Below are 14,446 nucleotides of genomic sequence, written 5' to 3'. Positions count from 1 at the left end.
AGGTCGGGGATAGGGAATATAATCTCGTCCCTCCAAGGCCTCTACCTTGTCCTCTTGAGTAAAATGGACGTCTTTCAATATATTAAGGATAATTTAAAAAATTTTAAAAGAGAGGATGAAATTGATAAAATAATAATAAAAATAAATAAATAAATTTGAGGGACTTTAATTTATTTAAGCTAAGTCTTAATAAAAAAAGATTGTCGTAATTTATTGAGTGACGTTTTATTTATTAGTCCATAATTATTTTTTAAAAAAATTCAACATAGACTTTTAATTAAAAAAAAATTAAGAATTTGTTATTTCCTTCCCACTTTCGTGTTAGTTGTTGATTCCAAAGATGATTTGACAAACATTTGTTTTCGTTAGAAATGAGATATGATAGGATAGCTAAGAAAGACTTTAATGTAATTGAAAGTTGTTACATATATCAACCCGGTGTACCTTTCTTTCAGTGACTCAGTCATAAGAACATGACTCATGTTGGTTTATCAAGATAGTTTTCACTCTTAGAAGCGAGAAGTAACGTGACCATGTTGCAGGAAAATGTCGAGGCCATCATATACCGAATTCGAATTCAAAATCCAGGGCATAGGGTGTTACATTGCATGATTGACTCTTCGTTTTGTCGTTGCCATATGTGAGTCACCCTAAGTAGATTAGGTCTACAGTAGTATTCTAACCAGTTGCTTGAGATGAGTGTCTATCACGTAAAGGAGAAAGCTCGTTTAAGGTTTGATATTTCTTTTTTGGTGTTTTAAATGTAAGCCACGAATTTCTTAAGCTCGTCAAAAGGATACCAAAGCGTTTGAACATGTGAGATTCCACATTAGTTAAAAAAGGAAACGAACTTTTTTTATAAAGGTGTGGAAACCTCTTCTTAGTAGACGCGTTTTAAAACCACGAGACTGACAACAATAAGTAACAGACCAAAACAGACAATATCTGCTAAACATTTATGCTATTAGCCTCATTGTATAATCTATAATTCATAACATGAATTCTTCAAGAAAAATTAAACCAGGAGAGCTATAGTGTAAATAAACTGGTAACTCTAAACAAGTTCGTGTATCAGAGAAGAACAGTTCTATTCAATGACAATGATGAATCTTATTTCAGAAAAAACGTCTGCTTAGTTGATGATAAACAAGCAGGAAGATTTATTACAACCCAGAAACCGATATGTACAACAACGTACGCACGTAAAAATGATTTCTAAGAACGAACCAAGCTGAACGATAAGATTAAAACGAACTCCCTTTGAAGCTTCTACAAACAGGTATAGTTGTGTATAGTCAGTGATGAGGCAGGTTAACAAAACATCCACCATATGTACAAACACACCCTGTAGAACAGTATTGATGTTCACCGAAACCGCCATTTAACAAGACGAAGATATAGTAATCTGCAGTTATGTACCTTCCCGTTGTACCTCGCTTCGAGAGACCTGGCCCATTGCAGGAGTTAAGGATCCAAAAAATGAAATAAATGAGCCATAGGTACCACGGCAGGACTTAATAAAGCCTTATTCTAGTCTGAATAGAGCTTCGGCAGATGGGGCACGACTCGAGCGTTTCTCCACAGTCGCAGCATGTCTACGTAATACGAAGGAGAAGAGTCAGTGAAGAATCTACAAGGAAAGTGAGTTTCATTTACCATAGGTGTAACAGACCAAGTCTACCGCTAGCAGATATTGTCCTCTTTGGGCTTTCCCTTTTGGGTTTCCCCTCAAGGTTCTTAAAACGCGTCTACCAAGAAGAGGTTTTTACACCCTTATAAAGAGTATTTCGTTCTCCTCCCCAACCGATATGGGATCTCACAATCCACCCCCCTTCAGGGCCCAACGCCCTCACTGGCACTCGTTCCTTTCTCCAATCGATGTGGGACCCTGTCAAATCCACCCTCCTTCGGAGTCAGCATCCTTGCACATCACCTCATGTCCACCCCCCTTCGAGGCTCTGCCTCCTCGCTAGCATATCGCCTAGTGGCTGGATCTGATACCATATGTAACAGCCCAAGTCCACCGCTAGCAGATATTGTTCTCTTTGGGCTTTCCCTTTCGAGTTTCCCTTGAAGGTTTTTGAAACGCATATACTAGGAGAAGTTTCCACACCCTTATAAAGGGTGTTTCGTTCTTCTTCCTAACCGATATGGGATCTCACAATAGACTTTGAATATTACCTGATGCCCGCAACCAAAAGCCATGTCCTTTGGATTAGTGAGACAAATGGGGCAAATCTGCAAAGCCAAGCCATTTTACAATCATAAAACGTTATAGTCCTGATGAGAAGAGATCCAAAAAATAGCTTTAATGGCTAAGGTTAGAAACCTGGTTGTCATAATGAGAACTGGTGGATGAAGTTGTGCCAACTCCTTGGTTATATCTACCATGTGAAGGTGTTCGAGTCTGAAAACTGTTAGCTCGTGGGGTTCTCGGGTAGCCGTTGAACGGTGTCATGCTGTACAAAGGAGGCGGAAGAGGTACTCTCTCTGGCGAACTCCCTCGTCGTCGACTGCTTCATCGAGACGAGATTAGAAATAGCATTAGTAAGCCGATAAAGAAAGCATAAAATGAATGCATACCCCAATAGGCCAAGCTCTAGAGTAGCCTGATATTGAGAAGGTATTTCCATTAAGGCAGCTAGAGCAAACTCAGTCTGCCTTCTGGTAGAGTTTACATTTTTCGACATAATCTCAGTGAAATTGACAAACTGGATACACAAAGGAGGCTCCAATAGTGTTAGCATATGTAAAAAAATGTGAAATTTTCTATCCTGCATGGTAGTAATGTTGAAAACCTGAAAGTTATCGAAAGCTCGAGCTGGGATGTTGTCGTCAAAATTCTTCATCATGTCCCATGGCCCGTCTCCGACTCCGACCAAGATTATTGACAACGGGTACTCACTGCAAGTAAACTCGTGTTTAAAGAACAAGGAGTTTGATAATCAAAGATGGAGTGGCTTGATCTTTACCTTGCTCTAACAATCGCATCGACGGTGTTTCGTTCTTGTGAACTTAGTTGACCGTTATTTGTGTCGACACTTCTTGTGACCTGTCTTAAGGGAAACTTTCTTTTAGACACAAGGCAAACCAACAGTACGCAAAACGAGTAGTTTCCAAGTTTTTTCAGATATTTATTTCAATGAGATCAAATATGGAAGGTGAACGACTAGCTCGTTCGGAACCGGACTCACTTGGCCATCTGCAATTATCAGTAAAACATGGTACTGACCACCAGTTTGCTCAACTATTGTCATGGCCATCTCAATTATTGGTGCAAAAGATGTAGGTCCTGCAAGAAGTAAGAACAAGGGCTAAAGTAAGCAAAATGGTCACGTTTTGCATTAATCGAAACAAGAAAACGATCACCTGCAAGTCGTAAGTTGGGGACGATTTCTTTGTAACGATGCAAAACTTCCTCAAATCCATTACAGATCCTGTCATTGTCGTAAAAGCTAAAGACATTTTGATCATGTGTAGATGCTGCAAAGATTGCAGTTCAATTGTCAATTCGCCATTAAACGAATGTATGGTAAGAATCGAGATGGTGCCTAAAATGCAATTACCATCTCCAAATCCATAACATGGAATCATGTTGTCCTCATCAAAAGCTGATAAGGTCTGTCCAATAATAGATATGGCTTGTTCATATGGGTTCTGTGTGTTCCCGATGTGGTGTAAACTACGTCGATTAAACGACCTTGAACCTATATCGAAAGAGGGATCAGCATACTACGAGTAGTAAATATGTTTATCTAGAAGCTATGAGATGAGAATGGACCTGTCCACTCGTTGCTCTTCGTGAAATCGATTCCCACAATGAGATTAGAGGACTCTAGTCCAGCTTGAGCAAGAGCTGCTGTCACCTGTTGTAAAACACCATTAACAACGCCCAAAATGAAGCCAATATGTATTTGTTAGTATCAGCAGAAGGTTAACCAGTCAAACAAATCTAGTACATAAGTTTCCATGATCCAATGACTGTCCTCAGAGAGTCTGCAATTTCTGTACTCAACTCAATCATTAGACTAATTCATACAGAATCCCCAATTTAAACCAATCCTTGAACCTACTTAACAAGTTTATGCAGGCAAAGCTCATATGGGGAGGTCAAAATGAAGCAAATAAAGCCCCGACTTTTGTAACAGCCCTGTTAGGGAGAGGTTTCCATACCCTTATAAGGAATGTTTTGTTTCCCTCTCTAACTGATGTGCGATCTCACAATCCACTCCCTTGGGAGCCCAGTGTCCTCGCTGGCACATTGTCCGGTGCCTGACTCTAATACCATTTGTAATAGCCCAAGTCCACCGCTGGTAGATACTGTCCGCTTTGGCCCATTACGTATCGCCAACAACCTCATGGTTTTGAAACGCATCTACTAGGGAGAGGTTTCTACACCCTTATAAGTAATGTTTCGTTCCTCTCTTTAATCGATGTGGGATGTCACAATCCACCCTCCTTGGGGGTCAGCGTCCTCACTGACACACCGCTCGGTGCTTGGCTTTGATACCATTTGTAATAGCTCAAGCCCATCGCTAGCAAGTATTATCTGCTTTGGCCCATAATGTATAGCCGTTAACCTCTGCGGTTTTAAACCCCATCTACTAGGAAGAAGTTTTCACACCCTTATAAGGAATGCTTTGTTCCCTTCTCCAACTGATGCGGGATCTCACAATCCACCCCCTTGGGGGCCAACGTTCTCATTGGCACACTGTCGGCTCTAATACCATTTGTAACAACCCAACTTCACCGCTAGCAGATATTGTCCGCTTTAACCCGTTACATATCACCGTCAACCTCTCGGTAAAACGCATCTAATAGGAAGAGGTTTCAAAACCCTTATAAGGAATGCTTCGTTCCCCTCTCCAACCAATGTGGGATCTCACAACTCTCCATTTACAGCCCAATGAGAATCATTACAATGCAAGGAGCTCATTGATCTCCTATCCAGCAAGATAACATCCTAGTTCTTAAACACTTCCACAAACAGAGCACAGGCAGAGAGACATCAAACATTATAGACAAAAAACAGGACAAAGATTCAAACCTCATCCAAGGATTGGTAATGGTCAGCAATTCTTGAATATTTCCTATCCAACCTCCTCTGTGGTAGTGGTGTTTGTGACCCATAATCAGAGCGTTGTGGATATGAATACTGCTGAACATACGGCGAAGGTGGAGGATAATTGTCATAACCCCACGTTGAAGAATTCCCAAACCCATCTGAATCAAACTCTCTTTGATCCGTCTCCTTCGAATTCTTACTTCCCATAGCTCAAAAATCTGCAAATTCCTTCAGCACACAAAAAGTCAACTAATCACCTGCAAAAGAACAAAGAAGAACATATGAATCAATGATCTTCAAAACAATCAGGGTCTGAAGAACTTGGATCTTCAACTTTACCAGCAAATGATCTAAAAGAACCAGAGCCATCCATAAAATCCAATACTAATACCCGTGTATTTATATCTGTTTCTGAAATCGCAGCAAAGATCAAGCAGAAAAATGAATAAAAAAAGACCAAGAAAGGCAATAGTAGCTACGACCAGTTCAATAAACCCTGCCGTCGAAAATCCAACGCTACAAGGAACCTCTACAGTACAGAAGTTTCCTGTAGTCTCCTATCCGATAATCAATCACAAGAGATTGACCATGAATCTAGGAGGTTTAATCACTTGGCTAAGTTTCAAAATCTATAAATTATTGAAGAAAATCGGGACGAAGTATGGCCCAAGGAATAGAGAAATTGGGTCTTCGTCGAAACGTTAAACCGGCTACGATTGCATAATCAATTCATAATCTATACACGCAAACAGTGCGTAAGAAAGGCAGATGATGTTCTTAAATGATTATTATAAAACAAAATGGAATCATCATACTTGTTGACTAACCCAGTTGATGAACTTCCTCCTTGTTTCCAAAAGCGTAGGCCACTTTTGGTAGTCTGAATCTGAAAGTGAGATGCCGATGCTTTTGTAGACGCCAAATAATGATATGCAGAGGATCTTTCTTGGTAAACTTCCTGGTTTGTTCTTGGGGAGAGGAAAACGTTAGAACAACCCATCCGTCTAAAGCTTTGGTCATTGTCGAATTGAAATGTTCATTGATAATGTGTTTGTAAATGGAAAGATTCAACTTTAACATTAAATGATATCTCATAAATATTTGCATTGATGTCCAACCCGCGGCCAACGGAGCTAACATGTGACGGTTTAGGGACTGTGAAATTCTTACGAGAACTAGCTCTGGTTTGACTTATTCAACTTCGTGATTGATGATGGGCTCTTAAATTTTTTATTTTTGTCCAACTAGGATTTAATGTATTTGACTTTTTTTTAAATTTACGAACATTGAAACTTTTATTATTTTATTAGACCTAACGTGAGATCCCACCTGGGAAGAATGAAACATTCTTTATAAAGTTGTGAAAAAATGATGAAAGTCCCACATTGGTTAATTTAGGGAATGATCATGTGTTTATAAGTGATAAATACTAACTCTATTGGTATGAGGCTTTTTGAGAAGTCCAAAGCAAAGCCATGAGCCCTTATGCTCAAAGGGAACAATATCATACCATTGTGGAGAGTCGTGTTTGTCTAACATGGAGCATTGAGCCTCGATTAAGGGGAGGCTCGAGGGGAGGTGTTGGATGATGAAAGTCCCACATAGTCGTGTTTGTCTAACATGGAGCATTGAGCCTCGATTAAGGGGAGGCTCGAGGGGAGGTGTTGGATGATGAAAGTCCCACATAGTGAGAAATACTAATTCCATTGGTATGAGGCCTGCTCGAGGGNGTCCAAAGCTAAGACTCCGAAGGAGTCGAGCCTCGATTAAGGGGAGGCTCGAGGGGAGGTGTTGGATGATGAAAGTCCCACATAGTGAGAAATACTAATTCCATTGGTATGAGGCATTTTGGGAAGTCCAAAGCTAAGACTCCGAAGGAGTCGAGCCTCGATTAAGGGGAGGCTCGAGGGGAGGTGTTGGATGATGAAAGTCCCACATAATGAGAAATACTACCACATAGTGAGAAATACTAATTCCATTGGTATGAGGCCTTTTGGGAAGTCCAAAGCTAAGACTCCGAAGGAGTCGAGCCTCGATTAAGGGGAGGCTCGAGGGAAGGTGTTGTTCGGAGTCGAGCCTCGATTAAGGGGAGGCTCGAGGGGAGGTGTTGGATGATAAAAGTCTTCCATTGGTATGAGGCCTTTTGGGAAGTCCAAAGCAAAGCCATGAGCTCTTATGCTCAAAGGGGACAATATCATACCATTGTGGAGAGTCGTGTTCGTTCATACCATTGTGGAGAGTTGTGTTCGTCTAACATGGAACAACATGGAACAGTAAACAAATGACTAAGACTTCGAAGGAGTCGAGGCTCGAGGGGAGGTGTTGGGTTCTTTTAAAAACCCCAACCTATTTTGTATTTAGTCACCGATGATTTAAAGATTTTAGATTTGACTTTAAGATATTAAAAATCCGTAATTAGCTCATTATTAATAAAACTATATTTTTTCTGGATAAAATTTATTTATTTTTCGAGTTGCATGCCTGCACATCTAAATAAATTAATAAAAACAATTATGAAATTATATAACAAATTTTTATAAACAAAATTTAACATTTAATATATTTAAGGATAATTTAAAATTTTTTAAGAGACTTTGGGAAAAAATAAAATTATTGAGTAATGATTTATTTATTAATCCACAAGGCGGGATGATTTGATTTTGGAGTTAGCCGAAGAACATTTGGGGTTGGATTGCATTATAACCGCTACTATTGTAAGTAGCCCAATTGGATATGTGGGTTGTGAAGAGATTTATAACGAAGGTTACGACGACTACTACTAGTATGTGTTTTCTTAACTCATGTGTTGAAAATATATTTATATTAAGCAGTCTGGGAACGGGCGGGATGAGAAATCAAGTAGAGACGGAGACAGGGAATATAATTCTGTCAGTGACTTCATTTATCTAACGAGAAAAATACGTTATCCATTCCTTTCCTCATTCTCCGTCTAAATGGAAAATCTCCTATCTGTTTGGACAAGTCCCCACATGCCCTATCTTCGCTGTAAATGAACATCTTTGAGGTATGAGATACCAGTATGACCCAGAAATTTATTTTGGAATGTGATATTACTCGACCCAAATGATTATATATGGACCTAGACGTCCTCTTGGGTTTGGGTTTAACTCGAGTAAGTAAGTTCTTCATTCTTTTGGACTGAGCCCAACTTCGTCAACATCCCCGAATTTTCTAAGCCGCACGTGACACAATTCAAATTGATATATATATATATATATATATATTTCGAGGCATGATATGAATTCAACTAATGACCCTTTTTATATACCCGAAGGACCGATTACAAGAAGTAAGGTTAAGAAGATTCTATTGGACGAACACGACTCTCCACAATGGTATGATATTGTCCACTTTGAGCATACGCTCTCATGGCTTTGCTTTGGGCTTCCCCAAAAGGCCTCATACCAATGGAGTTAGTATTCCTCACTTATAAGCCCATGATCATTCCCTAAATCAGCCGATGTGGGACTTTCATCATCCAACACCTCCCCTCGAACAAAGCACGCCTCCCCTTAATCGAGGCTCGACTCCTTTGGAGTCTTAGACATTTGTTCGACATTCGAGGATTTGCCAATCTATTGGCACGGCTAAGTTTAGGGCATGGCTCTGATACCAGTTGTTGGACGAACACGACTCTCCACAATGGTATGATATTGTCCACTTTGAGCATAAGCTCTCATGGCTTTGCTTTGGGCTTCCCCAAAAGACCTCATACCAATGGAGTTAGTATTCCTCACTTATAAGCCCATGATCATTCCCTAAATTAGCCGATGTGGGACTTTCATCATCCAACAGATTCAAGAGGCCTATACATTGCATTTGCAAAGGCTAGCTGGTGTACAAGTTGAAAAAAGACTTTTGAGCCCAAAAATCTTTATAGTATTACCATATCAAATCAAGAAAATAATAGAGTGACTGACATTGAAAAATGATTAGAAGACTTTGTCTTTAGTAGTTGAACTACCAATTAAGACAATTTATGTATGCCTTATTTTCTTCGATTTATATTTACTAGCTTTTATTGATAGTTGGTAGGTGGTAGATGAACTCCATTATGTTTGGGTTATTTTTTTGGCCTATTTTAACGCGTGTAATATTCATTGTTGAATACAAACAAAACCTTCGTGTTTTTTTGATACCTTTTTGGTGTTATTCTTTTTCAAACCTTGTTTTAGGTTTGATGTTTAAATCGATTCAGTGAATTAGTTTTGATCAAGCTAATTCTAGAGTGAGTCATCTTGGAATCTAAGAGTGACCATCATAGATTCTAACTTCTAACCAACTCTTAGTTGGAATCAATTCTGTTAAGTTAACTTTTTTTTTTGTGAACGTTTGCAGGGATTCTAGAAGGATCTTAGGTTTGCAAAATCCAGCATTGTTTGTGCTCATCCACGCATATTGTCAAACTATTAAATTAATGATCAAGCTCAAAAATGAAGTTCTGACCCCAAATAAAATACATCGAGTTGATATTATTCAAATTTGTAAAAATTAATTTAAAAAAAAAATCATTAAAATTTAATAGTCACAAAATAAAGGTTTAAATAATTATTACACACATAAAATTATAAGATATTTAATAGTGATTTTGAAACAATTTAATTCATTTTTATTGTTCGATACTTTTAATAATTCAAAACTAAATTAATATTTGATTTAGCAATTTTAAACGTAAGTTTTATATTAAAATAATTTTAAATAATTAAAAATATATATTTAAAAGTAATTCTAAATAGGAAAAATTAAATTCAAAATTCGAATTTTCTTGCTTCCATTCTTAAGAAAACATTTCTACGGCTGTGATCTGGTGAGTTTTGATCATTGCAACGTGGCAGCCATTGGGCTGCTGATTACACAGTTACGGTGGGTTGCATAACACAGAATTATAACTTTATGGTGCCGTATATTTATAATGGCAATAATTTATACATCGAAAAAGCAATTGCGGAGGAAGACTGGTTGGTAAATGGTAACAATTGTCCTGTTCTTCTACGCTCCGTCGTTGGGTCTTCTTCTTTTCTTTCTCCATTGAATCCAATTGTAGAGAGGGAAGCCCTGTTCATACGACTAATCTGTTTTTGAAGCTTTAATCTGAAGTAATCGCCATTGAAATCCGTTCTCATTTGCAGCTTCGGGTACACCAACTGATTGATCTTTTATTTTGTTCTCGTTTGTGGACTATTTGTTTTTCATAATTGTGAGGTTTAGCGGATTTGATTATTGAAATTGAGTAAGGAACTAAGTAGTATAAGTTTCCGATGGTGTAATTGGGTTGGGTATGGAGTTTTGCCCAATTTTTTGGGGTTAGTGATTGGACGTATATTGGATGGCGAGTGGTGTTGATGAAGATGCGGATGCTGTGCTCAGCGATGTTGAAGGTGATGATCCGGTGCCTATTGTGATTCAGAATACGTCTCCTGAAGAAATCTCTGGCGAGAGGTTTAGAGAGATTCTTGCGGAGCGCGATCGTGAGCGGAAAGCTCGAGAAGCGGCGGAGAATTCGAAATCGGAGTTGCAAGTATCTTTTAATCGATTGAAAGCGCTTGCTCACGAGGCGATTAAGAAGCGTGATGAATGTGGGAGGCAGCGGGATGAGGCATTGAGGGAGAAGGAAGAAGCGTTGAAATTGAATGAAAAGGTTTCGGCGGAGTTGGCTGAGGCGAATAGGCAGAAAGATGAGGTCTCGAGACTTAGGGATGAGATTGGGAAGCAACTCGATGAGATCTTAAAGGAACGGGATGGTTTGAGATCGGAAATCGGTAATGCATCACATATGCTAGTTACTGGAATTGATAAGATATCCTCCAAAGTGAGCAATTTCAAGAATTTTACGGCTGGTGGGTTGCCTAGGTCGCAAAAATATACAGGATTGCCTGCAGTTGCCTATGGAGTCATCAAGAGAACGAATGAAATCGTTGAAGAGCTTGTTAGGCAGATTGACACGACAACTAAGTCGAGGAACGAAACCAGGGAACAAATGGATCTTAGGAATTATGAAATTGCCATTGAGATATCTCAGCTCGAAGCTACGATTAGCGGGCTGAGGGAGGAGGTTTCGAAGAAAACTTCCGATATCGAAGATCTGGAGAACACCATCTCCGAAAAGGATAAAAAGATGTCTGACATTGAAGCAGATCTGTCTGGTAAACTAAACCGGGCTGAGGATGAAGCTTCTGAGTTAAGGCAGCTTACGCAAGATTATGATGATAAGTTAAGGATTTTGGAGTCAAAAATGGAGTCCCAAAGGCCTTTACTTGTTGAACAGTTGAATTTCATTTCAAAAATACACGACCAAATTTATGATATTGTTAAGATAGTTGATGGTAGTGATGCGGACCATTCTGAATTTTCAGAGTCTTTGTTTCTCCCTCGGGAGACTGACATGGAGGAGAATATACGTGCATCTTTGGCTGGAATGGAGTCTATTTATGCATTACAAAAACTTGTCACGGATAAGATCAGGAGTTCAATGGAGGAGAAGATTAGTGAAATTAAGAATTTAAAGGAGACAGTTGCCCAGTTGCTCAAGGAGAAAGATCATATTGGATATCTACTGAGGAGTGCATTATCGAAGAGGATGACATCTGATCCTTCTTCGAAAGCAAATCAATTGTTTGAAGTTGCAGAAAATGGTTTAAGAGAGGCTGGCATTGATTTCAAATTTAGCAAGCTTCTTGGAGACGAGAAGTTCCCGACTTCCCGGGACAATGGGAAAGCTCTAGATGCAGAGGAGGACGACGAAATATTCACTCTGGTAAGCGCATTTGAGCTTTGTTTTATCATAAGTCTTTTCTTAGATGATAATAAGTATTTGATTTGTTTTACGTTCTCGTGTAAAATACAGGCTGGTGCTTTGGAGAATATTGTGAAGGCGTCTCAGATTGAGATCATTGAGTTACGGCATTCCTTGGAGGAATTAAGGTATGAGTATTACGTTTATGAATATACACATATAGAGCCATCTTTGAGTCGTTGATTGTAATGGCCTAAGCCCACCGCTAGTAGATATTAGCCTCTTTGGGTTTTTCCTTTCGGGCTTCCCCTCAAGGTTTTAAAACACGTCTGTTAGGGAGAGGTTTCAACACTCTTATAAAGAATGTCTCGTTCTCCTCCCAAACCGATGTGGGATCTCACAATCCACTCCTCTTCGGGGCTCAACGTCATCGCTTTCGTTCCATTTTCCAATCGATGTGGGATCCCCCAATCCACCCCCTTTGGGGCCCAACGTTGTTGTTGGCACATTACCTAGTGTCCACCCCCTTCAGGGCTCAACCTCCTCGTTGGCACATCACTCGGTTTCTGGCTCGGATACCATTTCTCGATTTGTGCGTGTTTCGATTGGGGGGTCCCACATTGATTGGAGAAGGGAAAGAATGCCAGCGAGAATGCTGGGCCTCGAAGGGGGGATGAAAACTTTTATAAGGCTGTGCAAACCTCTCCCAGCAGACGCATTTTAACACCTTGAGGAAAAGCTCGGAGGGGAAAGCCCAAAGAGGACAATATCTGTTAGTGGTGGGCTTGGGCCGTTACATTGATTAAGAGATTTGAACTAAACTTCGCATCTGTGGTCTATATTATATACTGGGAACTAGGCAGACACATTAATGTTTACAGAATTATATGTGCGTATAGAATTTTGCACATTCTGACTTGTAATTTCCTTTTATTTTTTACCTTGATGGCTTAAGGGCAGAGTCGGTTGTACTTAAAGAGCACCTTGAATCCCAATCCAAGGAGCTTAAACTTAGATCACTTCAAATTAAGGAACTTGAAGAGAAGGAGAGAATTGCCAATGAAAGTGTATGTAATTGCTCAATGTTGATAATGAAGATTATAGAATTACACTAGTAATCTGTTTTCTATAATTTTCATTCCCATGATTTAGGTTGAAGGGTTAATGATGGACATTACAGCCGCGGAAGAAGAAATCATGAGATGGAAGCTAGCTGCAGAGCAGGAAGCTGCTGCTGGCAAAGCTGTTGAACAAGAGTTTCTGGCACAGGTATGCTATCTACTAACTTCACTAGATATGCTCCTTTGAGCCGATCTTTCATATCTCTCTGTGTTTTGCTATGGCTTGTAAAAGTAAGAACATTGAAGATCAACGTTTTCTTTTTGAAATATAATTATAAACGGTGATGGGTGTGGTAATTTGATGAACAATTAATTTGTTGTATTTCTAGGGAAGGTGGGGTAAGCAAATAGTTTGGGTATCGAAGGAAATAGTTTCTAAGTGTAAAAAAAATCTTTTAGTTCAATATGTTAAGACATGTGAATGCTGTTAAGATACATCAGTTGTTCTGGCTGTGCAGCCCAAGGGGCAAGTTTACAAAAACAATCGAACAATCCGACGTGATGGTATTCATTTGACCTTGATGAGATAGTTATTAGCTAGTATTCTTCTCATCTTGTACGATGCGTGGTGTCGACCTATCAACTTGGTTTAGTTTAGGCATTCTAATTTGTAATCATGATTAGTGGAGAAGATGGTATTTCCAGCTAAATACATATCCAAATGCAACTCAGAATGGCTAGGAACTAGGAATTAGGAATTAGGAATTAGGAATGGAGAGTACAAAATGCCAGCTCACCTTGAATGAGCTGATGGAGCGAGCCTGTGGGATTCTCGTGTAAACACCCATGATGTGATAAAGATGAAAGAATGAAAAGGTTTAAGGTTGAGTCGAATGAATCTGGTTGTCAATTTCAGTACAAATATTTATAGAAACAATTATATTGTTGTCCGGGTTTATAAATTTTTTAGTTACGAAAAAAGTTCTTCATATGCATAGGGATTACTTTGTTCAGGGTTATGATGCAATATTCTTAGGTTCATTTGTTTCTCGGAACAAATCAGCATACTTTGTAAGTGTACTTTGTTTAAACGTCTTCAATCTGGCATTGGCAGATCTCGGCGGTTAAACAGGAACTTGAAGAAGCAAGGCTGGGGATTTTGGATTTAGACAAAAAACTCAAGATGAAAGAAGAGACAGCAAATGCAGCTATGGCAGCCAGAGATGCAGCTGAGAAATCACTGAGGCTAGCCGACGTGAGGGCGTCTAGGTTGAGGGAGAGGGTGGAAGATCTTACTCGTCAGCTCGAAGAGCTCGATTTCCGGGAAGGTTCGAGAAGAGGATTAAATGGACATAGATACGTTTGCTGGCCGTGGCAGTGGCTTGGACTCGACTTCGTTGGTTCTCGTAGCTCGGAAACACAAGAAGAGAGTTCAAACGAGATGGAACTTTCTGAGCCACTTCTCTGATTCTTTTTTCCCCCCCTCTTTTTGGGTGGATGGGTTTGTGTTTAGTTTTTGTATTTATTGTGAAATGAAATGTTAGAAGATTAGAGATATACATAACG

The 14,446-nt window shown here is 39.4% G+C and overlaps 2 protein-coding genes across 3 annotated transcripts; one reads left to right on the top strand and one right to left on the bottom strand.

The window, feature by feature from the left end:
- Positions 1-1,088: 1,088 nt before the first annotated feature.
- On the bottom strand, positions 1,089-5,826 carry LOC111466460 (E3 ubiquitin-protein ligase RGLG2-like). Of its 2 annotated transcripts, XR_002714382.1 has the most exons (13): positions 5,443-5,826; positions 5,048-5,330; positions 3,782-3,866; positions 3,567-3,707; positions 3,370-3,483; positions 3,195-3,292; positions 2,973-3,052; positions 2,799-2,904; positions 2,584-2,711; positions 2,330-2,513; positions 2,182-2,238; positions 1,420-1,595; positions 1,089-1,345 (listed from the first exon to the last, which is right to left on the bottom strand). XR_002714382.1 is itself a non-coding variant. In XM_023111124.1 (12 exons), the coding sequence occupies exons 2-12, from the start codon at positions 5,270-5,272 to the stop codon at positions 1,515-1,517; spliced, it is 1,299 nt and encodes a 432-aa protein (XP_022966892.1). In that variant the 5' UTR covers positions 5,273-5,330; positions 5,443-5,826; the 3' UTR covers positions 1,089-1,514. The 2 variants fall into 2 exon arrangements, 1 of the variants encoding a protein (XP_022966892.1); XM_023111124.1 differs by having other exon boundaries at positions 1,089-1,595.
- A 4,586-nt stretch (positions 5,827-10,412) lies between these two features.
- Positions 10,413-14,439, top strand: LOC111466480 (uncharacterized protein At3g49055). Its single transcript, XM_023111147.1, has 5 exons — positions 10,413-11,840; positions 11,931-12,007; positions 12,775-12,886; positions 12,972-13,088; positions 13,995-14,439. Exons 1-5 carry the CDS (start codon positions 10,413-10,415, stop codon positions 14,346-14,348), a joined length of 2,088 nt encoding a protein of 695 aa, XP_022966915.1. The 3' UTR covers positions 14,349-14,439.
- Positions 14,440-14,446: the final 7 nt, after the last annotated feature.

The sequence above is a fragment of the Cucurbita maxima genome, unplaced genomic scaffold (genome assembly GCF_002738345.1).
Source record: "Cucurbita maxima cultivar Rimu unplaced genomic scaffold, Cmax_1.0 Cma_Scf00031, whole genome shotgun sequence".
Taxonomy (NCBI): domain Eukaryota; kingdom Viridiplantae; phylum Streptophyta; class Magnoliopsida; order Cucurbitales; family Cucurbitaceae; genus Cucurbita; species Cucurbita maxima.
This window is presented reverse-complemented; position numbering and strand designations above follow the sequence as displayed.